This window comes from Penicillium hordei, assembly GCF_028827395.1.
Source record: "Penicillium hordei strain IBT 12815 chromosome Unknown utg000001l_segment0_segment0, whole genome shotgun sequence".
In the NCBI taxonomy this organism is placed as follows: domain Eukaryota; kingdom Fungi; phylum Ascomycota; class Eurotiomycetes; order Eurotiales; family Aspergillaceae; genus Penicillium; species Penicillium hordei.
Genome location: NW_026623142.1, coordinates 3,884,306 through 3,912,298, shown reverse-complemented (window position 1 = coordinate 3,912,298; position 27,993 = coordinate 3,884,306). Strand labels below are relative to the sequence as shown.

Below are 27,993 nucleotides of genomic sequence, written 5' to 3'. Positions count from 1 at the left end.
AACCCCGGAGTGGAGCGCTAACGCCACATGTCATGGCAACAAAGGTTTTAACCACAGCACATCTTACTTTCCAATTCTAGGAGCCTTGGGAGTCTTGGGGTAGATTGCCATGTAGAGAGACTCCGGGATAAAAGCCAACGATATCCTCGTTTTTCGTTATATCATTTGCTCCTCTAAATTTACGTTTTCTTGTGACCTTTCGTGGTGTTTACTCACCCGTCCATTCGTTTAAATTCGCTAGATTCTATATAAAAATGATGGTCCGAAGCCACTTCATGTGGCTTGCCCGCGTTCTTCCGGCCGTTGCACTCACTATCACCGCGCCTGCTCAGACGACTCCCTCTTCGGCTCCGCTCTCGGGTTGTGGTTCTGAGAACTTGATTGAGGATGTGCCTTTTGAGAGCATTGATCTCGGGGACAGTGTGTGGACTGTCCTGCCACCAAAGGGTGGTGTTGCTGTCGATGGATACCTGTTCGTGTCTACCTAACTATGTATACAGACCAAAGTCTTTTGCAGAGTACGAACTGACTCGAATTTTGTGATAGGCATCTGAGTGCCGAAGCTCTCCAATCGCAGACCCTGTTGGCCCAGACAGTTACCGGCACCGTTACAGAAGAGAGTTATACTGTCTCTTTCGATCTCCGCCAGACAGCTGGCTCAGGTGTTGATAGTGCAACTTGTGCTGTGAATCTCCTGCTCAATGGTGCAGATGTTGGCACTAGCACTCTCACAGCCGGTTCCTGGAAGACCATCTCCAGGCAATGGACGGCTGTTAGTTCCGAAGTTGACATGTTCATCCTAATTGATTGCCCTGATGCGGCGATATCGGGTGCAACAGTGGATGTGAACAACGTCTCGTTCGAGGAGAGCTGTGGTTCATCCACCTCAACCAGCGTGCCGGTCCCTACCAAGACGCCATCGGGCTCACCTGTGGCTACCAGCGCTCCGCTCGCTTCTTCTGTCTTCCCATCTGACCATTCCAGTTCCGAGGGATCGGGATCTTCATCGCACGTCTCCTCGGCATCGCCAAGTAGCACCGTAGGCCGTATCACCTTGACCACTACTATCACCGGGCCCGCAAACCCCGCCTCCAGTAGCGCCACCGAGTCCTCAGCCTCAACCCCCGAGGTATCAGCATCTTCCGAGTCCGCCGCACTAACAACTCCTGCTTCCGTGGAGCCCACTAGCTCCTCCCTAGCTGGAACCCCTACGCCGGATATGACTACCTCTACTATCTTCACCACCCGCACTGCGACTATCATAGCCTGTCCCTCGACTATCACCAACTGCCCAGCTACCGACAAGACAACTCGCATTACAACCGAAACTCTCATCGTCTCAACCACCGTCTGCCCTGTTGAAGACGCAACTACCACTGCCGAGGGATCCAGCCCTACCGGCCCATCTGGAAGTGACAACGGCCATAACTCTGGAAACGGCAACGACTATACAATTTCAACAATCCTCTCAACCAGAACCGTAACCCTAACCCAGTGCCCGGCAACAGTGACCGACTGCCCAGCCCACGACCAGACGACACACGTCACGATAGAGACCGTCGTTGCTGGTACCACTTTGGTCCCCGTCAACACCGCCGTTACCACCACAGTACCCGGTGCAGTGCACACATCGTCTGTTCCCGTGCAGACGACGACCGTTGTTGTTGGCACTGTGACAAACATCTCGACTGCGTACTCTGCTACCACCATCACAGGCACCACTACTACCGACCGAGGTGTTGTTAGTGAGACTGGTGTTTCTTACATTGGTAAGAACGTACCTGGTTCCGGGGTGTCGGCGGGCGAGGGTGAAGGTGAAGGCTCGATCAGCTCTAGCTCTAGTTCTAGCGTCTCCGCTGGTAACAATTCCAGCCATCTCTCCAGCCTGCCCAGTATCACATACACACGCATCAGCTCAACTATACCTTCAAGCCTCATCGGCATCCACTCAGCCACGGCCAAAGTTTCCCCCATCACAGCCTCCTCTCCTACTGCCGCAGGTGCAGGCGCAGGTGCAAACACAAGTTCAGGCTCTATCACCGAAAGCAGCAACTCAGCAAGTGTATCACCTGTGTTCAACGGTGCTTCTTCCCTCACTGTCTCCGGCGTCCTGTCTGCTCTTGGTGCTGGTGCCGCTCTCGCGCTTTACCTCTGAGTACTACATATCTCTTTCCCTGTATATTTTTGATATGGATTATAATGGATTTTGGTATTTTGTCGAGGACATAGCCTAAATCATATAATATGCCCAGTAAAACTTTTATGTTTGCCTACACGTATAAGCTTGATTGAGCCTTCAAAATACCGTTCAATAGCAGGCTTATTGTTTTGTTTTGCGACATGTTTGGAACATTTGAAGATTAACGACATTCCTCTGCTTATACTAAAGGCTTGTATACCTGTCTAATTGGTTGCCCCTCGATATTCTGTTCATTGGCGGGCTCTCAGCCCATTTAGAGGCAGTGTATCGAACCCTTCAACTTGTGAATCTTATTTTATTTTTATTTTTATTTTTATTTTTATCCATACATGACCTGGACACCTGACGTAAAAGCACAAACGCTCAGCTGGGGGTAGCATAGTAAAATACCAATCACATTGGCAGACCGGCCACCTATACTTCAGCTATATAAAATATCGGCATATGTATAAATAACCCGAAACAGAAATGGTGAGAAACAAGGGCCGATAAACCACGATTATGACAAATGATATAGGGTTCCCGAGGTCATTAATCCATTAATCTTGTACAACATATGTACTTGTGTCCTCTTGTTCGCCTCCCCCGCCCTCAGAAAACAAGGAGGGGTGTTTTTGCCGCCGGATTTTCCGACTTTTCCCTTAGTGTACGGGGTTTGAGGGGGAAATTACAGTTTGGGGATTTCCCTGTGTTGTATTTGAATCATATAGTGCAGCTAGGAAATATGGAGATGTTTTGTTTCAGGGAAAAAGCTGCCGAATGTAGCCGGTCGGGCATCGTTGGTCCTGTAATCCGGTTTTCCCTTTCTTTTTTATATTCTATAGGTTTAGTGGTGTATTTATTATCTATATTGGCTGTAACTATCGCATCAGTAGTGCAAGGTATGTAGGCAGGTACTATATGTACATCTAGGTCGTGGTACCTTGAAAGAATCGGAGGAACTGCATCGAAAATGGAGCATGGCAAGGCACGAGGTCCGAGGGACTTAGTTTTTCTAGAATGTATTAGTACGCACGGTCTTTGGTGCCTGTTGTATTTAAGTATTTTAAGTATTTAAAGATTAATAATGTATTTCTAGGCCCCTCTCAGAGAAATAAGTTTAATATGTGCAGGACTTTTTTTTTTGGTAGATGTATGCGCCTTTTAAGCAGATAGGCACATAAATATTGAAGGGCTGTCAGCTCAGATAGATACCCGTCAAGACACTTGTCTTTGCCTCCAAGAGCAAGTACATGGATGGAGCACTTTATGTACACCTGGCCATGCATCCATCATGGCGCTACTCCGTATTAGGATGCAGGCTGCAGAGATCAACACTCAGGTTCTTGAGGGTGGAGTTGTCTACGGTGAGTCAGAGCCCCGGTGCCTCCCTAGGTGGCCAGTTAAAGTGTGTCTGACATGTCAGAGAGACTAGAGAAAAGAGGTAGGGAGGATGCTAGATGGAGTGCTTGTCAGATGCATGGTTTCGGTTGCCCTTGCTTGGTTGTACGGGGTAATGGGCGCGTGTGATTGCATGTCGAGGGATAAGAGTAAATGATCCGACGACAGTTGTAAGGATGTTAGTTTGTTGGTTCTAGTGCCTATTTTGTATATACTCCATACTCTGTAGTTGTACATATTTGGAGTACGTTTGTTCATAAGGAGTGGGTATGGAAGAGTCCGGATGAACATTTCCGTAGCACTACGTAGGGGGTTTTTTGTAGACGGAGCAACGGAGGGAATGCGACATCCGATGTTTACAATGTACTACTTTTTTATATAGATATAATAATGGTAGCCATTTAATGGACACTTATTTACTATTCTACTATTCACTATTCAATCTTTCTAAAACAGAACCTTAGAATTGAAATATAACTGAGCTTACTAAGGGCCCGAAAAGTAGTGGTGAGACCTTTTTTTAGTTTTTTAGTTTTTTTTTTTTTTTTTTGCCAAAGCTCAATACAATACCAGTGCGAACCAGTGAGAACCGGTGACACGGGGGTTGCATCACCGGTTTACCTCAAGGGTCTAGGGCCCTTTTTCTTTACTATTATGGACAACCTGACAGTGAAATTACAGTACAATCACACTACATATAGTACAATTATCTGCACTGTGCACGTTCCAAAGTCTCAGGAAAATACCGGATAGAATTTTATAGTGAACAAAAAAAAAAGAGAAAGAAAAAGAAAGAAAAAAAAGGGAGGATCGAGGAAGTCCAATAAAAATTGAATATAATACCAAATTCACATCCAATCATTATTTCTACAACATACATTGTAGGTAGAAGCCTGCTAATTTATTTGATACATAGTACTAGAGACATACTGTGCGAAACACTTTTCTTTAAATTTAGAATTTCCATATGTGGGCCGAGTGACTCCTTCCCTGTATACCAAATACATGTAAAATTACCGGGGCAACCCAACGGCCTTTTCCCACACAACGCCCCTATACACTTTTCTTCTCTTCATCCTTCTTCCCAACCTCTTTTTTGTATCAACCTTCTCCCGTGTCAACGAGCTTTTCACTAAGTGTCGTTGATCACCTCATTCTGTGAGGTTTGCGTCTACGTGTGGGGAATTTTTTTTTCTTCCACCGGTGCTCTTCGTTCTCCCAGCGCGTTCAGTTCACTACGTGGGCTCTTCCGCTTCGCTTCGACCTGGTTATTCGCCTCTCAAAGCACTTTTGAGTTGACTGGGTAGTGATCTATCACCTTTCCTCCCAGGCTACGTCAATTTCGACACTCTAAGAGAGAATTCTGTCTTGTTCACCCGTTCACGCTCCTTCCAATTCTCCTTTACCCTCATTTGTCCTTTGGATCATTGAACGCACCTCAATGTCATTCAACTAGAGACTGCCTCATAGGAATACGAAAGAGCGATCCGCTCGCCGAGCACCGCTCTTCTCCTCTTCCCTCCCAGGATCAGGATCTGGTGGAGTAGACGGTTCGTCTCCTCGTTTCTTTAACCTCTTGTCTCTCGGTCCATCTGGCTTTTGCCTATCCCGGAGGCCTCGTGTGCTGATTCCTCGCCTTTCCTGGCAATAGAATACGTCTAGCTCCCCGTCCTGAACTGGTGACTGCGCCTCCCCTTCTCAAGATGCCGTCCTTCTTCGTCCCAGGCCACCATGGCCTGCCTACGCCTCCCCATGTCAACGGTGGTCGTATGGAAGACCCATCATTCTACCCAGTTGGTCACGCAGGATTCCCTCCTCGCTACCACCAAAGCGGCAATGAGTTCATCGAACAGTACTCGCAGTCTATATGCTACGCCAAACCCACTTCGATGAATCTCCACCCCCAGTCCGCCCATCTGATGAACACTGCTCGCGATCATCACATGATGAACCAGCAGCCCATGTTCAACCCCATGGTTGGCACGGGATTGCCCTCAATCCGCAGCAACGTCCAACTTCCGCCCATGGATGCTACGATGCCGCCTCAATACCGTCGACAGGAAGCCGCCCCGATGCAACAGCAGCCCGAACAACCCCGTAAGGAGGAGAAAGCAACTGGAGGTGTTGCAGCTCACCTGGATTATGAGATGGATCGCATGTCCGACTTTGTGGCAGAGATGGCTCAGGGAATGTATGATTTGTTCGAGACCAACATCACCATTGCAGATATTGACCTCGTGCGAAGCATCTACCCAGGATCTTCGGTTCCCCCCCAGTTTCGGAAATACGTCTTTCAGATTTTGTCCTCGACACGCCTCCCAAGTTCTACCATTCTGCTCGGTCTCTTCTATCTGGCCAGCCGTGTGCGCCTGTTGTCATCCAAACGCGCCTTCACCAAGACAGACAGTAGCCAGGTCTATCGCATGTTGACTGTGGCTCTTCTGTTGGGCAGCAAGTTCCTCGATGACAATACCTTCCAGAATAAATCCTGGGCTGAGGTTAGCAACATCCCCGTTGCTGAGTTGAACCACATGGAATTAGACTGGCTTTTCGCATTCGACTGGAAGATTCACGACCGCATCTACGACAAGCAGGATGGTTTCGCTTCGTGGCGCGCGCACTGGGATACTTGGCGGGCCAAGGCAACGGCTCGGGCTCAGGAGTCTCGCCAGACTCTGGCGCCTCTCGAGACTAACGTGATCCGCGGCCAGGCTGTCACCAAGCCCCTTATGTCCCCCGAAGGCCCCATCCCGCCGCAGTACCAGCGCAGCTCGCAAATTGAGAACTCCTGGCTCAACCCGACCGCGTCCGAATACTCGCCTCCCTCTACCCTTTCTAGCGGCCCCACTACCCCTGACTACTACTCAGTTGGCCCTTGGGGTTACGCCAACCCGCCTCCGCCTCCGCCCTACTCGCGAGGCTGGAACGCACCCTCACAGTACATGGCTCACCCTGCACCTCGATCCCAGCCCCCATCCTACCACCACACTCCGGCGTACGGCTTGCCATTCGCGCAGAGTCTTTGGACGGGTCATGGTTCGTCGTGCGGCTGCACTTACTGTGCCAAGCATCTCGAGCACTACATGTGCAACAATGCATTCCCCTCCATGCAGCAGCCGATGATCGCAACCTAGTTGATGCGATTTGGCATGTTCTGCCCATGTCCCCGGATGGAACAGACGGTGTCAACGGTTCAAGACCACGAGTCTTGATGCCTCTTTGGATTTCTTCTTACTGCAACTCTAGACTTCTCTAAACGTTCGTTTTGGCGATTCGCATGGGATTTATTTCAATACCGTTTCTTCTTCCACTTGAATTGTTTTCATCCTTGCGCCTTTCGACCTTTTTGCCTCCTTTGACTTTCGCCTGCTTCTGAGCAATTGGCCTACCGCGTCTCCAAAAAGTACTTCTGTTCTGCGTCCGCTGGTTCTCGTTTGGCAAAGCGAAAAAAATCTCACAAAATGGAAAAAAAAAGGAGGAAAAAACGCTCCCACAGCGAACATTGGCATGCTCCCGGCAAGCCCCGATGCAAAATCTCGACTACACCTGTTATATTGATATTGACTTCGATTTCATCGAGTTTTATATTAAGTCTCTTTGTTGGGTCTTGATATTTCACTGCGAAGGTTGCCGGCGCCGCAGTCACGACTATCACGAATCCCCAAAATCTGACTTCTTTGTTTATTACCCACGACTTCGGTTTATATCCTTGGTCCTTTTGTTTTATGCTTGGCATTTGAGTCTCGCGGTGATTACCCATAGAGTGCTTCCTTTCTTCTTTTCACTTCCATTTCATCTCGGTACATTATTCCCATTCGCCACGCTATATGCAGTGCCCGACGTTAATCTTTTTTTTTTTTTTTTTTAAATTCTCATATCAAATCTTCAATTGACCATTAACTTTTTTTTTTTCTTTCTTTCGATTCCTTCGATTTGTTTTTGTCTTTCTCTGATGAACCTTTTTTCTCCAATCAATGAGATCAACATTTCAAGGATCCTTTCCAACCCTTCTAAGCCACATGATGTATTTCATCGCTCTCGCCTCTCGTCACTTGTGACATAAATGGCAAACGATTGGTCTTGGGGTCTCTTCTCCCCGTGGCATCTTCGCGTGTATCCGGGGGATATCGGTACCCTCGATGCATCTTCTGTTTGATCTCAGAGTCCAGTCAATCCCTGCAACTGGACTGACCTTTTTTGTAATCCACCTGAATTTGGCATGCTCTTGGCTTGCTTCCATACATCTGCCCTTTGCTATTTGGTCCTGCAGGCGAGCCAGGGCCGTCACATTTCTCATCTCCATTGGTCATGCGTTGACCTGGAAACTGGCGTCCGTGGCTGTGGTTATGGCTATTGACCCCCAGTTTTGTTGAAGATATACCACTGAATTAGCGGCAAACTATTGTCTTTGTCGGGGCTACAAACTTTTGGTGTTTTGTCCTAGGGGTTGTATCAATATCTCCCTCGTATCTCCCTCGTATCTTCTGTTTGAGTAGTATATCCTATTAAAGCAGTAAGCCCCTACTCTCTGTCTACTGCTAGTTTCGGTGACGTCTTGGGTTATATGGCAGTTCCCTTTTGGATATTTAATGAACCATAACTCGGATCTCGTAATAATTTTTGTGATAGAATTGGATTCTAGCTTAACACCGGAAAAGGGCCATCGGGCTGACATAAGACATAGATAAAAATGCAGTTGAACTAGGGGGTAATCAAAATTCATGCAAACAGTCGTCGCGGGTCGTAAGAGTAGATGCGGATAAGAGAGAAACGACAACTAGCAAAGGAGAATGAGAATTATGCAGACGCGTAAAGTATTCAAGGCATCAACGAAAGCAACCGGAACAGTATTAGTAGACGCTCCCCTGGATGCTCTGATCTTGCTTTTGTTGCTCTTCTAAGGGTAATTCCTCGATGTGGAGATGAGATGGGGAATCTGTTGACGAACTTTCTTGTCCTCCCGTCTGTGTTTCTGAGTGGTTAGATGACTCGTCTCCATCGCCTAGGATGTTGGCCATGCGGTGCTCGGATTGGTCGGTAGAAGAAACATGGTGGTGATGGTAGTGGTGGTGGTTATGGGGATGGTGCAGGCGAGTTTTCTTTAATTTCTCAGTGCGATTGCCACTCATCTCATCGTCGCCGTCATCTTCAAGCTCCTGGGAGATAGCTGGCTGTTGAGTTTGCTCGCTGGACGGAAATTCGAAGTGGTGATGGTTCGCATGGGACAAATTGCCAGTGGCGAGGCCAGGAGATCGTGGTGCAGTGTGACGGTGGTGAGAGTGGTCGTCGCCTTCGTCGTCGGATGGGGCGAGGCTGTTTGCGCCGCTCATCGAGCCTCCGCCGTCACGGCCGCCAAGGTGGAGGAGGGCGTACTTTAGGTGTGCTGATGATGAAGATGTAGCTGTTGGTAGGTGGGGGAGATGGTCTTCACTATTTCGGTTCAGCCCATGGAAGTTCGCTCGTTTTGGATGTAATGGATTCACGGTTGGCCGGGCTTCTAAGCTAGAATCATATTGCTTTGTGGTGTCTCCGTTGTCATTGTCGCGAAGTTTGCGCTGCGGGTTGGAGACGTGCCGAGCGCTGGGTTTGTGGCTGGTATCATTCAAGGCCGAACTGTCTTCCGAGGACGATACCACATCGTCGATGGATATAGATTTGTGAAGTTTGGAGCCAAAACTGCCTACATGGTCATCGGCATGCTTTGGTTGAGCGTAGCCATGCTCGTGACGCATGGAATTCAATAGATTCGCTCGCAACGATTGTTTTCCTTCTGCAGTCATGCCATGCATACAGCCGTCCGGGCAGCCGCCCCACTTGCGTCGGATTGGGATATGGTCTGCGAGGCTATGACCAGCAGACGGGGCGGGCGCAGGGACCTGCTCTTTGGATGCATTTTCACGCTCTCGGTCTTTTCGCAGATCTGACCAGGTCCGAAGCTTGTTCTGAAGTGTGTATTTGCCGTTTTCTGGGTTGTGGGTCAAGACCAGGAACTCGCAATGATTGATGTTACGAAGGTCCTCAAAGTATTCCACACTCCAGTGATACCACTTCATAAGAAACACTCGTGCCATGAGGCCATGCGTAACCAGAACGCACACATTTGCAAAGTCATCCTCGCCAAACTGGCGCCAGAGGGACTCGTTAAATCCACTCACTCGATCATAAGCATCTGCTGCGGATTCACCATTGGGAATCCGGTAGAAGAAATGACCGTAGTCTGCCCGCTCCATCCACATGCGCTCCATCTCTGTGGAACATGGCTGGAAATTACCGAAATCTTGTTCCCGCAGCCGGGGTTCTTCATAAACTTTGATTGTGTGTCTTGAGAAAGGCGAAGGAGAGGGTGTATCGGAGGTTAGGGATTGAATAATTCCCTCGGTAGTCTCTCTTGTCCGCCGATAAGGGGAAGTGAAAAAGTGAAGTTTATCGTCGGGTTGAAGGAGGTCACGTAGTCGATGCCCTGCATCTTGGGCTTGTCGATATCCTTCAGCAGTGAGCTTCACACGGTGGTCTGGAATAGTTTGATGGATATCGCGGTTTTTGTTGCCTTCTGACTGTGCATGGCGAACTAAGATGATCATCTATAAGTAGGGAAAGGGTCAGCTTAAGCTAAGATACATCTCAGTCACTCAGAAATGGTGACTTACCCGTGGCTTCCCCATGGTGGAAGGGTCATGGGGAATATAATGGGTTGCGAATGCGGGGGAGGGGCTAGTAGAAGTATCCTATTTGCAGTAAGAAGGACAACGACCGGGGGAAAAGAAAAGAATAAAAGAACGGAAATATCCGTCTATCTAAAGCGGACAACAGTTTGGAAGAGAGAAGTTCAGAAAAGCAAAGAAAAAGTTGATTCCAGTCGGAGATACAACTGACCCGCACGGGCCAACGGGGTGATCCATTCAGCGTGCCTCTGTTACGCAACTTCCGAATAGCATCAACCCGCCATGGCCGACTTGTTGGAGCTACTTGCTCCACATCTACACCCAACTCAATCGCATGATATAACTACTGACAAGTATCTCACTCGCCTCTCAACCTTGTCACTCGAAGCTCTCCAGACCACAGAACCCCCATCGCTCGCCCAATCCTCCCACTCAACACTTCTGTCCCTTCAAGCCCTATCGAACCGTTCGCATCGAGCATTTGTCAACTCTGCCGATAATTTGTCCACACTATGTACCTCTGTCCCCCAGTTGACCCGCGAGGCGCAACAGCTACGCGATGCTATCCCTAAACTCGACGAGGAGGCCGTTGGGTTCTCCACCAAATACAGTAAAATCACAGACAATGCCGCACTAGAGCGACGGAAGAAAGCGATGCAGCTCTCTCGTAATGTCGATCGATTGTCAGATATCTTGGAACTACCAGGTCTGCTGTCCAAAGCCGTCTCCGCGGCCTCAGTCAACTCCGGTACCGGTGTCTCCTCTACAACCTATTCCTCTGCACTCGACCTACATGCACATATCAAGCGACTACAAACGTTATACCCCGAATCACCATTGATTCAAGATGTTGCATCTCAGGCGGAGGATGCTATGAAGGACATGACAAGTAATCTGATCACGGGGCTTCGAACCCAGAACCTGCGGCTAGCAGCTGGTATCCGAACTGTGGGTTGGCTGCGGCGAGTAGCCCCGGATCTAGATATGATTCAGAGTGATGGGGCAGTCGGGACAGGAGAAGGCGCTCTTGGGGCCATCTTCCTGGTCTGCAGACTAGCGCATTTGGTATCAACACTTGAAGCTCTGGATCCTCTCCGCGAACTCGCGGACCAAGAAACCCAACGGAGACTCAGTGGCAAAGACAAATCAGATACGACCTCGTGGTCTGGCGGTCAGCAGACTGACCGCTACCTAAAAAGATACATTGAGATATTCCGTGAGCAGAGCTTTGCAATTGTCTCGTTATACAAGAATATTTTCAACTCTGAGCAATCCGACACGGAGTTTGCCATCTCAGGATTACGAGGTGCAGACGCCCACTCCAAGGCCAAGTCAAAGCCAGCACACTCAGATGACCCCCTGCAACGTCTCCCCCCGGCTTTGGCTACTTTCCCTCTGCATCTCGTGCAATTGCTCACGGATACAATGCGCTCCTATCTTCCCAACGTCCGAGATCGGAGTTCGAGGGAAAGTCTTCTCACCCAGCTTTTGTACTGTGCCGCAAGTCTTGGTCGCCTTGGCGGGGACTTTGGCATGATTTTGACCGAGCTGGGCGAGGAGGAAGATACCGAAGACATGGCCTACGAATGGGAGGAGGTCATGCGCAAACATCGAGCCTTGGCAGGGCGTCTGGAGCAATTGACCAGCCGGGTGCCGGCAAATTAACATTAATATACCCAAGCGGAAGTACAATGCCGTTTTGACATGGCGGTGGCACCTGGCGGGGTCTATGTATAATAGAACATTATGAAACGCTCCCATTTTCTGAACCTTCTCGCCAGACTGTCTAATTGATACTACCCACATACAAATGCACCCAGATATTGTATGCCTCTTTTGCCTCGAATGTTCTATCTATGCTAGCAGTACTTCCTCGCCGACTTGTCTACACACAGCGATGTGTGTTTCTGTGCTTTGCTATCTGGATTCCAGTGAATTCCTACAGGACGTTGTGGTAGCAGGGGTAGTCTTAATCGGCTGCCTTGGAACCTTGCCCCGATTTTTCTTGCTCTGATCATCCCCACTGCTGTTGCTAGGGCTATCGCTCAGTCTAGTTGCCACCTCCGGATAGATGAGCCCACAGTTGTATATGGCATGTATATTCATCCGTAGCGTAATTAGTTTGTTGTGAGATCGTGAGGGCGAGAGGGCGAGAGTATTTCTAGTCATGCTTTGCATGCCGTTCTGAGTCACATCGTGTGGGTTCGGGCAAGATATCCTCGCACGGACTATTGGAACAAAAGAGGGACAGTGGCTAGCGAAGAGGCTGAGGTCATCAAATTGTCTGCTCCGTACAAGGTATCATCGGGCTAACAATAGCGTTGCCTACAATTGATTAGCCCTCATTTGCCGAGTGACTCACAAAGATATCAAGGAGCCCCGCGAAGCTAAAACGCAAGCCTATATAAAGTTAACCTCTGGAATCAGTATAGATATCCCAATTGAGGCTCTACAATTAGTCGAGGTTGTGTGAAAATGGCTGTCCACTACAGCCCGCTCACTAAAGAGCCCTATCTCCAACTCCATGCGCAAACATCATCATCACTCCATACCGTGAACACCAGATTGAGGAGACATCTGCTGTCATGACCGAAATTCTCAATGATTCACATGCGTACTCCTCTTTTCTGCCCGAGCACGGCGTGGACTGGGTAAAAACGAAAATAGCAGAGAACGAAGAACTGCTGTCTACTCTGCAAAAAGAATTCGAAGCATCGCAAATTCAGCAGGGCGACGGTTTAAATGCAAAGAGGAGCCAGAGTTCTTTGATAATTGTCCTTTCGTCTGCATACGCGAAGTAACAGAAAGAGATCCTGCTACCGGCGCACCGCTTCGAGATGTCTTGATTGGAGAGATCTCACTCGCGCGGTATGCTTTCTATGAGTTGCGACCCGATAGCCCAGAACGTGCGCTAGCACAGCAACAAAATAATGATTTGCCCGCGGGGCACAAGGATATCACCTGGGGTATAGGATGTATGAACACCCCAGTGAGACTCGGGCTCGATTGCTGACGGTGTTGACGGACTATCTTTCTCCTACTCAACACAGCCGAGGAGTTACGAGTGTTGCTGTTCGAACTGTCATTCAAGACTGGGCTATCCCTCGGATGAATCTTCATCTTCTTAAAGGCAGCTTTTTTGTTGGGAATACAGGGAGCGCGAGAGTACTTGAGAAGAACAACGTTGTGGAGATTGGTACATTCAAGGACTGGACTCCGGCAAGCCCAAACAAAGGGCGAGGGATAATGTCGATTGTGGTGGTGGAGTGGAAGGGGCTTTTGTAGATAGCAAATAGCAATATCAGAGCTTAGAATGTATTGTTCAAGGCTTCAGTTGTGCCATATTGTAATTGCTGGGTTGTAACCTGTACCGATCGGTAGGACTATTGGAAAATCCCCCGAGTATTGCAGTCTCGACATCACGCAGCTAACCTATATTTGTGGAGAAACCAAGTGGCCCTATAGGGGGTCGATTTCTTTTCGAGGGAAATACTCCATACAGGGTGGGATCATAATCGCTGGGAGAGAAGGGGCATTCATCGCAATCAATCCTGCACATGTAGGCAAGTTGACGTATCAAGTTGATGCATAAGTGATTCCACTAGCGTTAAGCTGCTTGAGAGCAAATAGTGACCGAACCTGTAAAAGCTAAATCTATCCCTTGGAGATTTGCAATTGGTCACGCGACAATCCGATCTCAGCTCTCAACTTTTGTGAAAGAAATCATCTTCTGCAAGCCTGCCAAGGCGTGAGTCTCGAATCTCATGGCCGAGCAAATTCATGCTCATGCCCTATCACCCGCATGTGTGATGCATAATTGATTGATTTATATTACTCCTTTACTCTAGCTCCATACTCGCCCGGTTTGAGATAGAATGCAAGGACAAGCGAAATAATCCGAACCGATGATAGCTGACAAGGGAATCACACGTTATCGGATTGGAAGAAACAAATTGACTGGAAGACTGTTATAATAACACGAGCAATGAAGTTTTCTTTGTCGGGAAGATAAGCAAATCAATGGTAGGTGCGAAGTATGGGGTAAAGGGTACGAGGCAGGTTGTTTCTTATTTTCCTAAATAGGAAGTTATGCGCATCTGCCTGCATATTTCCGGGGCTGATAGCTCAGCTAACGCAGCTGACTTCTTCAGGTGCCCCATATTTCTCGTGTTATTTGAATAGGTATACGAGAAAATGACTCTCAAATACGCAATGATTGGAGTTAATTGTGTCTAGAGCATTCCAAGCTCAGATTGTCAATACGACGTTTCATCACATCTCATTCACTTCCATCTTAGTACCTTGCAGTACTCCGTTAGGGTAATAGAAAGAGTATTTGGATGAGTTGCGCGAGGTATGGAGAGGGATTGCAAAACATTCAACATAGTGTAGGCCATTCTGTTGGACCTTGTCCTACCCTGGGAGTATGATATGTTGGAGTTTTCAGAAATGCCAGCCTAAAAATTGGGTGATGATACCCGAGTAGAGTAGCAAGGGGAAGGATACCGGATGCCGATTGGAATGAAGTGAGCTCAAAGGGGAGCGTGGCTAACCCTCCGAAGGGAAACAATAGGCCAGATCCATATGTTTGCATAGCTTAGGTGTATGATTTGAATAGCGCTGTAGATCGCGAGATCTGAAGATAAATCCTCCCTGGCACTTTGAATTATATTAATGAGTCCATCTCCTTTCTTCGGGCAGCATCCAGGCAGAGATTATCAGGGATACATTTCCTTTTCACCATGCATCTCTCAACTATAAGTGTGGTCCTTTCAGTTGCTCTAGCAGAAGCCGCGTCCTTCGTCACGCCTATCAGACATAAGACAAACAAGGTCAGCCCTAATACCCTATATTTTTTTCGATATCGCAGAATTTAGAATATTCGATGCTCACACTTCTTAGGAGCCAGATTACCCAGAAAGATGCTATCCCGATCCCTGTAAAGGGGTGACCTACGTGAACTCTACTGCTGTTTGTGGTGACCCACGACTTGGTCCCGAGGACCTCCCTGAATTTTTCCCTCTCTCCAATGAGCTCGAGACATACTCCCGCTTCGGCGAGCTTTGCCCAGTCGAGTTCCTGGAGAAATGGACCTTGAACGCTTCCGACCCAACAGCTTACTGGATCTATCCAGACTTCGACGGATTTGCCACAACATCCGAGAATGTGTCGATTCTAGGGAATATCACACTCCGCGTGGGCCAGAAACTTGATAGGTTCGGGTCTGAATATGGAAAGTTCCTAGCACCCCTTGGAGCACCATATATCGAGCGGTCCCTGCCACCATCCAATCTTTTTGCACCACCCAACAGCAGCTTCCCGTACAACTACCATGTCTACGAGGTGACCAAGGCATTCGATATTCTCTTGGGACCCGTTGCGGGTTGGTTTGAGCAGCCCGGATTTGGATCGCAACTTTTGGCTCAGTCCACTGTGCTAGATTTGGTGGAAGGGGGGTTCTTGAAAAGACTGGAATTGAAAGACTATGATGAAGCTGATGAATACTCTGCGGATTATCTGCCTGCTCCCAACAAGACTTCCACCTAGTTATGTCTCGGGGATATTCTGGACAGGAAAGGTGATTATTTTCGGGACATCCAGTTCTCTTTCTCGCAGTATATGCTAGTTATAATTTTTTTAATCGCCAAATGTAATGTTACTAATAGCTTTTGAGCATTTATGCTCTGCGACTCTATGAAGAAAGGAACGAAACGAAAGGTCTCTCTATAAGTACGTGGGCAGAAATCCTGTACGAAAAACATCCCCCCAAAATGGTACTGGGCTGTATCAAGCGCATGGTATCAATACAACATTGGGATAAAATGATTAGATACAACTAAACGGCCTTCGAATATATTCCAAGCGCCTAGCTCCTAAACTCATATCGGAATGGCATTACTGACTTTCCGATTTACTTTGACAGGGAATCCCAGCATGCTATTATTTGTTAGTCTGTATATCAAGAAGTAGCAGGACAGCAAGACATACTCCTTTCCAGCTTGAGTGCAGCCGCAACCACAGAAGATCGATAGGGGGTAGCAGAAGACCTAAAAGAAAAGGTTGTCATGAGCCTGGAGTCAAGCAAGAGAGTCTCCATGCTGTCGCCCGAGAATATACTATATTTACTTACTGCTGCAACAATAGTAGAGAGAAACCCTGTTCATTTCGTCAGGCATGGGCTCATTTTCCAGCGATTCATACCACAAAGAACCGAACTTACCGAGTGTCGGGCCAACCACCTTGCAGTTACATGGGTTCTGGTCAGTGCCGCATTGGAAGCAGACAGGGAAGATCGGAAAGAAAGGGACGTCACACATCGTGTCGGATTTGGCTGGGCTGCTAGGTCATGAACTAGAATATGTAAAGAGATACCCCAGACAGATTATCTCAAAGAAAAGAAGGACCGAAGATTCACCGCCCATTTACGTTGTAGTCGTGAGTTTTGGATTCTATCATGATGACGCAGATGAGATCAAGATCATCCTGTTTTAGGTAGTAGTGGGGGTAATAGAGGTGATCGTGATCTTCATAGCGATAGCAAGCAAAGATAACAACACATACAACTGTATGTTGTATATCAAACCGATCCGATTAACTACACAAGTATATCTAGATCTGATTTTGAGCTAAAATTAACCTCAAAAATGCCAGGACTGGACCGGGGCCTATAAGAAATGACTCAGCAAGTGGCTAAGCCCTCTAGGGCTGGAGTGGGCTTGGAAGCCACATTCAGACACAGCCACGATGCGAGCCATTTCCCCTCGAATCAAACGTCACTTTCTACTTTAAAATCAGGCGTTGAAACACAAAGAGGTCTTAACCCCCCCGAGTCTCAGGTTCACATATTCAGCCTTCCCCCATTGGAATTTCAACAGCATTCCTGTTGTGCAAAAACCATCCAGGTCCACTCCAGGCAGCAACCGTGCCTAGAAAAAGACCGAAGGCTGCAACTATTTACAAGACACCTATTCTTGGCATATAGTCCATTGCTTTTTTGTCTTCCCCGTTTTCTTCCCCTGATTCCACCCTAATCCTCGGATCTTCGCCTCTCGACTCACTGGACTACTACCCTCCAACACTCCGATAAACAAACCCCACCATGGGCGCCCGCAATCTCCTTCCCCTCATCCTGCTCCTCGTCTTTGTTGGCATTGTTGCCGCGGTCGGATTCATCGTCTACAGCATCGTGCAGGATGTAGGCAAAAACACGCGCGAAAAGATGGAGCGCAAGAATATTGCTTTCACCAGAGATGGCATGAAAGTGCAAGTAAAGGAGGTCAAAGACGAGGCCTACAAGGACCGGACCCAGAGGTATGTTCTGTTTTGCTGTTCCTTTCCCGCCCTTGCTTGTTAGCGCCGACTGACCCGATGTTTTCCCCATAGCGTCCTCTTCAACATGTGGAACCACACTTCCTTCCCCGCTTACAAGAGCCGACTGTGGGATATGACTGGCGCGTCTTCGGAGCAGAAGGATGCTGAGAAACGCAAGTAGTATGTCGGACCTACATCCTGTTTAATTATCATTCTGGTTCGACCGTACTGACTCGTTCTACGACAGGTTTCGCCATGTATACTTCCCCGCTCGCGGTTTACACTGGACATATTTTTCTGCTTCTATCCTCCTTCCATCTCATGTTTCATCGCATGCTCTAGTCCCTGGCAAAGGGCTGGTCCCCGAAAACTGCGTTCACACCTGCTTCGGATCTTCTTTGACATCTTCACATTCTTGTTTATACCTATTTCTTTATTGTCTCGGTAAAGGCATTAATGAATGACGGCCAGGCCAGCCCTGACATATGATCTTATTTCCATTTCGAACCTGCGATCACTATGCGTCGTTTATTCCAAATTCTGTTTCGTAAATCAATCCGGGGATCTAAACTCGACTCTGCTTTGAGATCGCGTCTGGCTTAAGTTGTTTAGTGCACTGCATACTGATAAATTAAGATTTGAGTCGTTGTCAGTTGACTGGGTTGGATTCATGGCCCACTAAATAAATGTAGTAGGCGTCGTTTCAATCCATTGAACTGATATTGGTATCTTAGAACGGGAGATCCGCATTTCTAGCCGGAGATCTTAATGATCATCCCTTAGTATTCCACCATAGTTGCATTATCAATATGACGATTCTCCATTTCCATCCCTTATGCCTTTGCCTTTGCCTTAGCCTTAGCCTTAGCCTCAGCCTGACGACGTGCGTAGTAGCTTTCATCCTGGTTCAAAAGGAAAAACGGTTCCGGCTCTGGCTGCCCACTACCACCATACCAGGTCGGCTTAACTAACGTCTTGGGCGTATCATCTCGCCGCTTGTTAGTGAAAGCCGTTTCGAAGGTCTTGGCCCACTGGACCCTGTTGTTCAAGCCCTCAAGTCCCCACAGCTCCTGCAAGAAATGCAGGATTGAGCTATGGGTGTAGGCCGAATTGTCAGCGTACATGGTGCCTTGGTCGTGGATGAGAAGGTTGGCGGGCACCCAGGGTGAGATTATGAAAGCAGGGACACTATGATGAAAGGATAAGTTGAATATTCACGCGGTGGAACTCAAATTGGGATTAAGATGCATACCGGACTCCCAGGCGTGTAAAGTCGTACGTAAAATTGTGGTTTGATGACCTGCCCTTGAAGATGATGCCGTCCTCGGGTTGAGGCACGTTGACTGGAGTGGGCACATGGTCAGCAAACCCGCCGTGCTCATCAAAGTTGATGATCAAAACTCTGTATTCGGGTGTCAGTATTGCTACACTCGGCATGAGGATAATGGAACTGACGCCTTGTCCCAGTACTTGGAGCGACGCAGGGCGTCGTACAAGTGCTTGACCATCTGCTCCCCTGCTGCCATGCTGCTGGTAGGATGCATCGAATCAACTGTACAACACTCTGGATTCAAGTACGAGAATGAAGGCAGCGTGCCGGCTTCCAGGTCATGATAGAGCTCTGTTGCATGGACGAGACGGTCCATTGCATTGTCTTGCACCCACTTGATATCATTGTTAGTCACCAGGCTGATACTTGGATGAGTATAGGGAGTGACTGACTTTATACATGAATCCATCGACGATGTCGGTCTCGTAGTACTATATAGAAATGTTTAGCTAGTTGTCAGTATAAAAGAGCAAACCTTATCTCACGTTCTTCCAGCTGATATTTTTCTTGCTGAGCGATTCAAAGATCGAGACCGCACAAGTAGTCCCAGTCACATTGTTCCAGAACCCAGCGGACTGATCAGTGTTATCGACAAAACCACAGGATGAGCCCGAAGTTGCGAATTGGCGGTTGGGGTTAGTGGGACCTGGGTGCTCAGCGAACTACAAAATAGGGTCAACGGTCAGTCATCTGCAATATAGTCAAATTGAGACCAAAGGATAACCCACATATGAATCAAAGAAGGCGAAATTGCTTGCCAGCTCCACCAGAGTGGAGGTCTTCTTTTGGTTCAAGGCCTTGATCACGAATGCCGAATCCCCAGGGGTAGCATTGTACCTCTCCGATTGGCGCTCGATAAAACCACCCATGTTGGGGACATCCTCTTTTGACGGGTTCCACTGGCGGAAGATTTCGTAGGTGACTCCACCAAAGTTGTGGTCCGGATCTTCTAGTGGCACTTCGGTTGCATACGGCTCGGCGCAGATTGCTAGTGGCTCCCCGTAGACTGTCCAATTAGGGTTGGTATAATCATTGCAATAGGTGAGATTGCGCAAATTGTCAATTTCAGGATGGAAATCCCAATAGCCGGCAATGTTGTCAAACGAGTGGTTCTCAAGGGTCAGATAGATGACATGCTTGATCTGAAAGTGCTATTATAAGCCATCTGGTCCTTCGGGGTCATAGACGCTGTGCGGTCCACTCACATTCTCTCGCAGCTGGCCCCACACCTGAGCACCCCCAGTTGGGTAAGTGGATGCAAGACTGGCCAGAGCCATCAGAATAACGAAGCCCCAGTGGAGAATCATAGTTACTTTGGCTCAATGCAAGACTCTAAGCTCCTTCGTGAATGAGTGCGAAGAAAGAAAGAGTATGGAAAAGGGAAGAAGTGAAGAAGTGAAAAAGTGGAAGAAATATGTTTGCAACCACCTTCTTGCCATCTCTAATCTTCTACAAATACCTGTACCATGAGCACCTGCCACAGAGGGCACCGGGGGTGAAGGTCATGCTTAACAAGGCACCAGTGCTCGTGGATTCAACATCGGTAATTACAATCCTTGTTTATTTAGATTGAGATGACCCTCAAGAGGAATCGTGACATACCCTTCATTCATGTTAGAGGAAGACCGAAGTAACCATGGCCCACGTGGTGACTATTAGAAACCCTTTTCTAGAACATTGTGACCAAGTCCTAAGCGACATTGGTACTAAAATGTCTAGCAATATCCATCAAGATTAGCTCCTCTTAGGGCAATGGGTATACGGTGTAGTTTATATTGGCACATGAGCCGTGCGGAGTCCGTAGGCAAAAGATTCTGGATTGGAAATAACAATTTCTGATTGGTCCCAGAGTTCAAGTTAAGCTGCGGGAGTCCCTCTCAGGAACCCACATAGCCCCGCACTGAAGCTGGCGCTCCTCGAATCAGCGTTGCACGTGCCCTGTCGCCAAGCACGTTGTCTTCTTTGGTCACTCGATAGGCTGTGGTCAGCAGCGGGACCTGATCACTTCTTTATCGATATGCAAGGGATGTAAGCATGGGAAGAGCTCATGACTGCACCGCGTGCTCTAACTGGCTAATCTCGTATCCCTTGCTTTCACTTAAACATTCCCCAAGTCCCATTCAAGGAGTACTGCAACGTTTCATTTCAGTCCTCAATCCGATCTCTTACTTATGTCAATCAGTTCCCTGACTGGCCTGATGTCGAGCTATATGCCCCTCTCCGATCGTAGTCCTTCTTCGGAGGATGAAAAGGACTCTCGTTCTCAACTTCGACCGGATGTTGAGGCCGGGAACAACACAACCCGTCACAATGACTCGGAGCGAAAGTCTTCGCGCTTCATTGACGGTCGCACCGTGTCCGATGCCATCATCGGTCTTTCCGACGGCATGACTGTGCCTTTCGCCCTAACTGCTGGACTATCTGCATTGGGTGATACCAAAATCGTTGTTTTCGGTGGACTCGCAGAACTCATCGCAGGAGCTATATCGATGGGACTCGGTGGGTATCTGGGTGCCAAAAGCGAGGAGTAAGTCTACCTAGATACTGGATCCTACTACCTATGAGAGTCCGCTGGAAGAGATTCTGGAGATTCAATAGCTGACACGTTTGTAGGGAGTCATACAAAGCTACATTAAAAGAGACTCAAACACAGACTATGACCGACCCCGCCTCTGTGTCTGACACCATCTCCGACATTTTCGAGCCCTACGAGTTGCCTTTTGAACTGGTCGCACAACTCAAAAATCATCTGTCTAGCTCTCCTATGCTTCCATCCTTTCTCATGAACTTCCACCACACTCTGCCCGAACCCTCAGGCTCACGAGCTATCATTTGTGCTCTCACAATTGCCCTGGGATACTTTATCGGCGGATTTATTCCCCTCATACCATACTTTTTCGTCGGACCACATGAAGCCTTCGTCGCCCTACGGTGGTCCATTGCTACCATGGTCATTGCGCTGTTTATCTTTGGATATGTAAAGACGTGCTTTGTCAGTGGCTGGCGTGGTCGTCGAAATATCCGCAAGGGTGTCATTGGAGGTATACAAATGGTACTAGTTGGCGGTATCGCCGCTGGTTCCGCAATGGGGCTGGTGAAGGGCTTCCAGATGCTGGCTGACGCTCATGAAGACCACCATCAGCATGACTGAATGGCCATCGAAGCCTCTTTCCTTTTTCACGGTGTTGGCGCTGAGCGACTTTTTTATTTTTCTCGGTTTATGGCGATACATCGGATGGCGTTTGGGTTTACTTCTTGATTTGCAAACTGCTGAACCAAAATCGAATGAGGACTTTGATTCCCTTATCTAATGGCTGCTTTCCTCTCGGTCAATTTTTTTAGCAACAATATAGCAGTCCTTAAAACTGAGATCTTGTTTCACCATGATATTGTTAGTCCTGACATCACCAAAACAGCCCGGATCCCTGCATAGCACAAGGGTCATCAACCACCAGAAGGGAGCGGAAGAGCTTCACAGATGTTGCTGCTCTCGTGGCATACCGAAAATGCTGAAAATGCCAAGTCGCTGAGCTCTGGACAAGCATTCATCAATGTAACACTCTTTAGCCCCTCCATAGACTCCCCCAAGGTCCTTGGCATAATCGGCTAGCGGGTGGTCGATCAGGAATAACAAGGCAAAATATATACTGTGGCAATAATCATCGACTCGGTCTAATGGTTTCTACGATTCTGACTTCTTCGGGCACCTGACGCAATAGTTAACAACGAAAAGATTAATTGTTTCGAAATAGAATTGCATAAGGCCTCAACAAATACCAGGGCAATTTGGTACTAATACCTATATATTTACGTTACGTGTATAGGTAAATGACTATCACACACATAAGAAAGGAGAACACCCTATGCCAGCCCTTCCTGCTTCCCACGAAGCAAATCTTTCTGCTTCTTGTACCTCTCATCTTTGCTGTTCACTATCGCTTCATTTTCCAATGCCTCCAGAAGATCTAGGACGTAGTCTTGGCAGTTCCAACCTCGAATTTCATTGTGGACGGTGATTTGGCTAGCGACTGTCTTGATGGGGTTGATTTCGGCGACGTCTACATCATATAGGGGAAGCAGCTCCACCAGTCTTTCCGAGCGTTGAACATCTCTTGTTTCCAGTTCATAGCGGAATCTGCCATCCGAGCCCGCTACCTGGAGGAAGATTTTGTCTTTTTCTTGGGGTGCATCGATGAAAACACCCCAGTGTTTGTAAACGCCGTCGCCGATGCTGATGGCGACATAAATTGGAACTGTCGACGACATATTGAATGCAATAAATGGGAAGGTAATGCTGTGTGTCTTTAGAAATTTGCACGAGAGCAGTGTTCCTCGGCAGTGCTCACTTTGATATGGTAGGGTTAGTGGTTATGAGGCTTTGAACTGCAGTGAAAAATATGATAATGATGCAGTCACAATATCTAATCTTAGGATAAGCACCGAACATAATGCACAAACCTCTAGTATTCTCTCTTTAGTCTTAGTCACCACGTCGTATCCAATGAATGGTGAAAGAAGCGCTTAGCCGGATAATTGGCGTTTCTTGTTCACAAATACCAGTGCATGTAGCGAGCCTATACTTAGCATAGCACACGTCTACGAGAATGTAGACTTTCTGAATCTTTGCAACTTCTTTTTGTCTCAAGGGATGATATAAAATATAAAATGTACGATGTAGTCATATTCCCCACTGACCGCATTGGGTTTGCGGGGATGTGATATGATAGCCTGGTAGGATCGACGACGCAGAAACGTCGATCATGGTATTTCGTATCAAACAAGCACGGGCGTGTCAAACGGAAATTAGTTGTAAAGGGCCATTAAAGTATGTGTGAAACGTGAGCCGGTGCAATGCCAAGGGCTCATTCGCATATCTTGACGACGAAGCAATGAGGTAGGTGACCTCACCGAGTATTCATATAAAAAGTAGCATCATAGGGATCTCTTACATTCTTGACCTGCACCTACATCCCTACGAGGCTTAGCCGCAAGGCGAACAAGACCTTCCAAAGTTGGTTCCAAGGTTACTCCGCACAACTTGACTTCATATATGTGGCGCAGCTCTACAACATACACATCAGCCTTGCATCACTTCTAAGCCTGACAACCCACTCTAGGCAGCCGCCCCCAGATACGGATACGAACGCGTGCTGTTTGGAAAAATGAATACGTCGTAAACTACAATATCGTAATAATAAGCCTCGGGATGGTTACCTAGAGGTTACAGAATAACAGCTGCCTATATTGTAAAATGCCTAGGGAGCTTTGACGCTGGATTGGAGACGAAGTCAAGGTGTGATTGGCTGTGGTCGCGCGACACTTGAAATTCTGAAACGCATGTGTACCAGAGTCAAGGGGTGGAAAGTATATTCAACCATAGCTGTGCCGTCTTTTGTTGTGTAATTTCTTTTTACGGCAAAGCTATTGTACACTGGTTGTCTAAACGAGGAGGCTGGTATCCCCTAGAGGGGTTACCTGTTATCCCCTGAGGGTAGGTCATCATTGCATGATAGGCTGCACGTCCTCATATACGCGCTGGCCCCATGTAAAACGGTCCCAATAGCGTCGGACTTATGTTTTTCTTCTAGGTAACCGGTTTAGCTTGTCAAACCGGGGCTCTCAGGTGTTCATCGTGTGTGGCTCAGCATTACCGGGGCTGAGCCTCCTTGATGGCAATGCATACTACAAAATACGGGAGTATAGCATCTACGGATAACGGAGTAAATGTTGGCCGTTGCCAACGGCCTTAATATGAGGTCGCTAGTCCTGTAGCTAGCGCTGTTTTGAATCACCAGGGCGACAGTTGAACAAGATGTTACAAACCGTGCATAAGCGAAATTAGATAGTTCTGATGGGGTATAATACCGGAACTGAACGATGGGGGCAAAGGAGAAGTAGCCAATCAAACTCCGACGATGGATCTTATATGGAAAATTTGCGAAAATTTGCGTCCCAGCTGTAATTTTGGAACCTCGGGACGATCTTCAGCAGTACCACGGAGTACGGAGTACATAAGTACATATTTAATTTGAATTTGAAGTCTAAAGTAATCAAAGTCGTATGAAGTCAACATAGCATAATGTTATACCGATATATAATATATAAGTTTAGTACAAATTGTAGACAAAGATTCTCGGGAGTCTCGGGGTCATGTGCATAAAAAGACTAACATGTCGGACCATTGACATAACAAAGTCCGAAATATGCCCAGAAATGTGATCTCCGTTGCTTCCGTGGCTTCCGAGTTAAATTCTCAGACCGGATGTCCAGAACTGTATGTATTATTACATACTGCTGAGGGTTCCGGTCAGAATTGGAATAGAAATGAGATGGATAATTATAAATAGTTATATCGAATATCGAATATCGAATATCGAGTACAGAATATCGAGTACAGAATATACTTCAATCTACGTTTGTACCTGAAAAATGGAAAAAGATTAAAAATGTACCGAACAAAACCCGACTAGTGACGCCATAGACAAAGTAATACATAATAATCCAGTATGGAGTCCCACGCACGGATGTAATCATACCAGGAAAAATTACAAAACCTTAGATATTGGTCAATACCAATAATACCAATACAATACTTCAAGTTCCCATGGATGAAATCCAGGTCTTTTCCTTTTCTCTTCCCATCTCTCTTCTTTAATTCTTAATATCTCCGTTTCAGGGCTTTAAGTGGTCTCCTTGGGTTTCTCGAGTTCTGTTTATCCTGGGTTTTATCGGTTGTGCCCTTTTCTCCTTGCATCCCGACCCTTGTCAACGTGACCTCCTGAGTTCCCTGGGACTCACGCCCCTCGGCCCTATCCTTCGCCTTCCTATCGGCCCAACTCAACTTTTCATGAGCCTCTCTTGTGGCCAACGATAAGCCTCTTTTCCGTTACGCGACCTCCTTCCGTCTCGTCCCGCGGCATTCCTTGAAGTCTCAACCACCCCTTTTCCAAACTGATCCGGACTATCCTACAGGAGAGTCGCCGCGAATATGAGCGCTTCCTATCCGTCATGGAAAGATCGCACGCAGAATCAGTTTGGAAAGCTTCAGATCCAAGTGCCATGGCGCTCATTCCAGCTTCTGGTGCCACATCGCATGCGTCGCAAGCTTCGGTCCAAACTCCGGAGCCGCCTCTCGCCGACGTCGTCCATATCGAGGTTGCAAACCTCATTCTCGCCTGTCGACACCCTTAGATCCTTACAAACACACCGATGGACATTGTATGATTTCCAATACTTGTTGCTCCTCATCATCGGCTTTTTCTCCTTGACGATCATCCAGTCGCCTGGTCCACTGGGAAAGACCGCGATCGCCACTGGACTCTTGTGCTCCCTCCTCATGCCAATCACCCGGCAATTCTTCTTGCCTTTCCTCCCCGTTGCTGGATGGCTTATCTTCTTCTATGGATGCCAGTAAGTTTTGCTCCCTGCTAGGTTTCTTGCAGATGCGTCTGCCACGGCCTCGTGGCGTGAGCAGGATGTGTGGGGGTATGAACATCGCTAACATGTGTGTCTCTAGATTCGTTCCAAGCGATTGGCGGCCTGCCATTTGGGTTCGAGTGTTACCAGCCATGGAGAACATCCTGTACGGTGCCAACATCAGCAACATTCTATCCGCCCACCAAAATGTGGTGCTTGACATTCTGGCATGGATTCCTTACGGACTCTGCCATTACGGAGCGCCATTCGTCGTTTCGCTGATCCTTTTCTTCTTCGGCCCCCCCGGAACTACCCCTCTATACGCCCGGACTCTCGGATACATCAGCATGATCGCTGTCTTCATTCAACTGGCTTTCCCCTGCTCGCCACCCTGGTATGAAAACCTGTATGGTTTGGCCCCAGCCGACTATTCCATGCAGGGAAACCCAGCTGGTCTTGCTCGGATTGACAAGCTGCTGGGTATTGATCTCTACACTTCGGGCTTCAAACAATCCCCTGTTGTTTTCGGTGCATTCCCTTCGCTCCATGCTGCCGACTCTACCCTGGCAGCATTGTTCATGAGCCACGTCTTCCCGCGGTTGAAGCCCCTCTGGGTTACCTACACTCTGTGGATGTGGTGGGCTACCATGTATCTTTCTCACCACTACGCAGTCGATCTGGTCTGTGGTGGTCTCCTTGCCACGATTGCCTTCTACTTTGCCAAGACCCGGTTCCTACCCCGAGTGCAGGCCGATAAGATGTTCCGCTGGGACTACGACTATGTCGAGATCGGTGACTCTTCTCGCGACTTCGGGTATGATCTTGCCAGCTTGGATGGCGATTTCAACTTGGACAGCGACGAGTGGACCGTGGGCTCTTCTTCGTCCGTTTCCTCGGGCTCTCTGAGCCCCGTGGACGATCATTACACCTGGGAAAGCGAAACTCTCACCTCGAATCACGACATCGAGGCTGGACGCTAACCCTCGGGCTTCACTTGCACATGTCGCTTGGCGCAGTGCATTCTTGCATCTTTCTGCTTTTGAATCGGCGTTATGTTTGACGACAATGTTTGGGAACATTATCTGCATCGAGCAATCTTCAACCCCCTAAGGTTTTTAATAAAACCTCGGTTCACGCGGTACTTCCGCCTCGAGCTGAAGGTACTCTTGACCTTCTGGCTGTACATGCCTCGCCACCCCATTTTGGGCTGGCAACTCCGTCTATAATATTAATACCGGTGGCGGAAGGGATCAGGCCTTGTTCACCTGCCTGCATTCGCCAATCCCCCGCACCGCCACCGTTGGCAACCTTCGCTTGTACACATTCTCGGACGCCCTCGGGCGATCCTTTATTTTTCTGACCCATGTCTTTCGCTACGACTTTATGAACTGGGCGAGCCACCCTTTTTTTTTACTTTCGGCTCGTCTAGATGAACAAATATTTTTACCATTCGTGTCGCTCGCTCATCATAGGCGCCTGGGAACTTGAACCTGTTTTTTTTTTCCTGGTTATCTGAAAAGTTTCGGCGCTTTTTGCTGCACCACCACTCGCTGTGCACTAGAAGGATTTTTGAATACTGGCTGTTTTTATGACATTTTGCATCGGCACATGAACGGGGGGTTTTCAAAAAGATCGTCTCGATCTACCCTCTTTGTGTCTACGTCGCCTGGCAGGTGATTAACCGGCGTCGACAG

General features: G+C 48.0%; 13 protein-coding genes across 13 annotated transcripts; 9 read left to right on the top strand and 4 right to left on the bottom strand.

The window, feature by feature from the left end:
- Positions 1-254: 254 nt before the first annotated feature.
- Positions 255-2,155, top strand: N7537_001476 (uncharacterized protein; the record flags this gene model as incomplete). Its single annotated transcript, XM_056892534.1, has 2 exons — positions 255-472; positions 547-2,155. 2 exons carry the CDS (start codon positions 255-257, stop codon positions 2,153-2,155), a joined length of 1,827 nt encoding a protein of 608 aa, XP_056757529.1.
- Positions 2,156-5,283: 3,128 nt separating this feature from the next.
- Positions 5,284-6,714, top strand: N7537_001475 (uncharacterized protein; the record flags this gene model as incomplete). The annotated part of the gene is made up of 1 exon (XM_056892533.1): positions 5,284-6,714. One exon carries the CDS (start codon positions 5,284-5,286, stop codon positions 6,712-6,714), a length of 1,431 nt encoding a protein of 476 aa, XP_056757528.1.
- A 392-nt stretch (positions 6,715-7,106) lies between these two features.
- N7537_001474 (uncharacterized protein) lies at positions 7,107-7,643 on the top strand (the record flags this gene model as incomplete). Its single annotated transcript, XM_056892532.1, has 2 exons — positions 7,107-7,328; positions 7,560-7,643. The coding sequence occupies 2 exons, from the start codon at positions 7,107-7,109 to the stop codon at positions 7,641-7,643; spliced, it is 306 nt and encodes a 101-aa protein (XP_056757527.1).
- A 787-nt stretch (positions 7,644-8,430) lies between these two features.
- On the bottom strand, positions 8,431-10,242 carry N7537_001473 (acid phosphatase DET1; the record flags this gene model as incomplete). The annotated part of the gene is made up of 2 exons (XM_056892531.1): positions 8,431-10,161; positions 10,228-10,242. The coding sequence occupies 2 exons, from the start codon at positions 10,240-10,242 to the stop codon at positions 8,431-8,433; spliced, it is 1,746 nt and encodes a 581-aa protein (XP_056757526.1).
- Positions 10,243-10,524: 282 nt separating this feature from the next.
- On the top strand, positions 10,525-11,907 carry N7537_001472 (Dor1-like family protein; the record flags this gene model as incomplete). The annotated part of the gene is made up of 1 exon (XM_056892530.1): positions 10,525-11,907. The coding sequence occupies one exon, from the start codon at positions 10,525-10,527 to the stop codon at positions 11,905-11,907; it is 1,383 nt and encodes a 460-aa protein (XP_056757525.1).
- Positions 11,908-12,827: 920 nt separating this feature from the next.
- Positions 12,828-13,043, top strand: N7537_001471 (uncharacterized protein; the record flags this gene model as incomplete). Its single annotated transcript, XM_056892529.1, has 1 exon — positions 12,828-13,043. The coding sequence occupies one exon, from the start codon at positions 12,828-12,830 to the stop codon at positions 13,041-13,043; it is 216 nt and encodes a 71-aa protein (XP_056757524.1).
- A 1,941-nt stretch (positions 13,044-14,984) lies between these two features.
- N7537_001470 (TNT domain-containing protein) lies at positions 14,985-15,789 on the top strand (the record flags this gene model as incomplete). Its single annotated transcript, XM_056892528.1, has 2 exons — positions 14,985-15,074; positions 15,145-15,789. 2 exons carry the CDS (start codon positions 14,985-14,987, stop codon positions 15,787-15,789), a joined length of 735 nt encoding a protein of 244 aa, XP_056757523.1.
- Positions 15,790-16,121: 332 nt separating this feature from the next.
- Positions 16,122-16,559, bottom strand: N7537_001469 (uncharacterized protein; the record flags this gene model as incomplete). The annotated part of the gene is made up of 4 exons (XM_056892527.1): positions 16,122-16,179; positions 16,231-16,289; positions 16,373-16,398; positions 16,463-16,559. The coding sequence occupies 4 exons, from the start codon at positions 16,557-16,559 to the stop codon at positions 16,122-16,124; spliced, it is 240 nt and encodes a 79-aa protein (XP_056757522.1).
- Positions 16,560-17,341: 782 nt separating this feature from the next.
- Positions 17,342-17,734, top strand: N7537_001468 (uncharacterized protein; the record flags this gene model as incomplete). Its single annotated transcript, XM_056892526.1, has 2 exons — positions 17,342-17,553; positions 17,626-17,734. The coding sequence occupies 2 exons, from the start codon at positions 17,342-17,344 to the stop codon at positions 17,732-17,734; spliced, it is 321 nt and encodes a 106-aa protein (XP_056757521.1).
- Positions 17,735-18,386: 652 nt separating this feature from the next.
- N7537_001467 (Phosphoesterase) lies at positions 18,387-20,190 on the bottom strand (the record flags this gene model as incomplete). Its single annotated transcript, XM_056892525.1, has 7 exons — positions 18,387-18,741; positions 18,806-18,955; positions 19,009-19,217; positions 19,276-19,314; positions 19,369-19,545; positions 19,612-20,025; positions 20,089-20,190. 7 exons carry the CDS (start codon positions 20,188-20,190, stop codon positions 18,387-18,389), a joined length of 1,446 nt encoding a protein of 481 aa, XP_056757520.1.
- An 864-nt stretch (positions 20,191-21,054) lies between these two features.
- Positions 21,055-22,034, top strand: N7537_001466 (VIT1/CCC1 transporter family protein; the record flags this gene model as incomplete). The annotated part of the gene is made up of 2 exons (XM_056892524.1): positions 21,055-21,410; positions 21,497-22,034. The coding sequence occupies 2 exons, from the start codon at positions 21,055-21,057 to the stop codon at positions 22,032-22,034; spliced, it is 894 nt and encodes a 297-aa protein (XP_056757519.1).
- Positions 22,035-22,744: 710 nt separating this feature from the next.
- N7537_001465 (uncharacterized protein) lies at positions 22,745-23,149 on the bottom strand (the record flags this gene model as incomplete). Its single annotated transcript, XM_056892523.1, has 1 exon — positions 22,745-23,149. One exon carries the CDS (start codon positions 23,147-23,149, stop codon positions 22,745-22,747), a length of 405 nt encoding a protein of 134 aa, XP_056757518.1.
- Positions 23,150-25,871: 2,722 nt separating this feature from the next.
- N7537_001464 (phosphatase PAP2 family protein) lies at positions 25,872-27,279 on the top strand (the record flags this gene model as incomplete). The annotated part of the gene is made up of 2 exons (XM_056892522.1): positions 25,872-26,293; positions 26,400-27,279. The coding sequence occupies 2 exons, from the start codon at positions 25,872-25,874 to the stop codon at positions 27,277-27,279; spliced, it is 1,302 nt and encodes a 433-aa protein (XP_056757517.1).
- Positions 27,280-27,993: the final 714 nt, after the last annotated feature.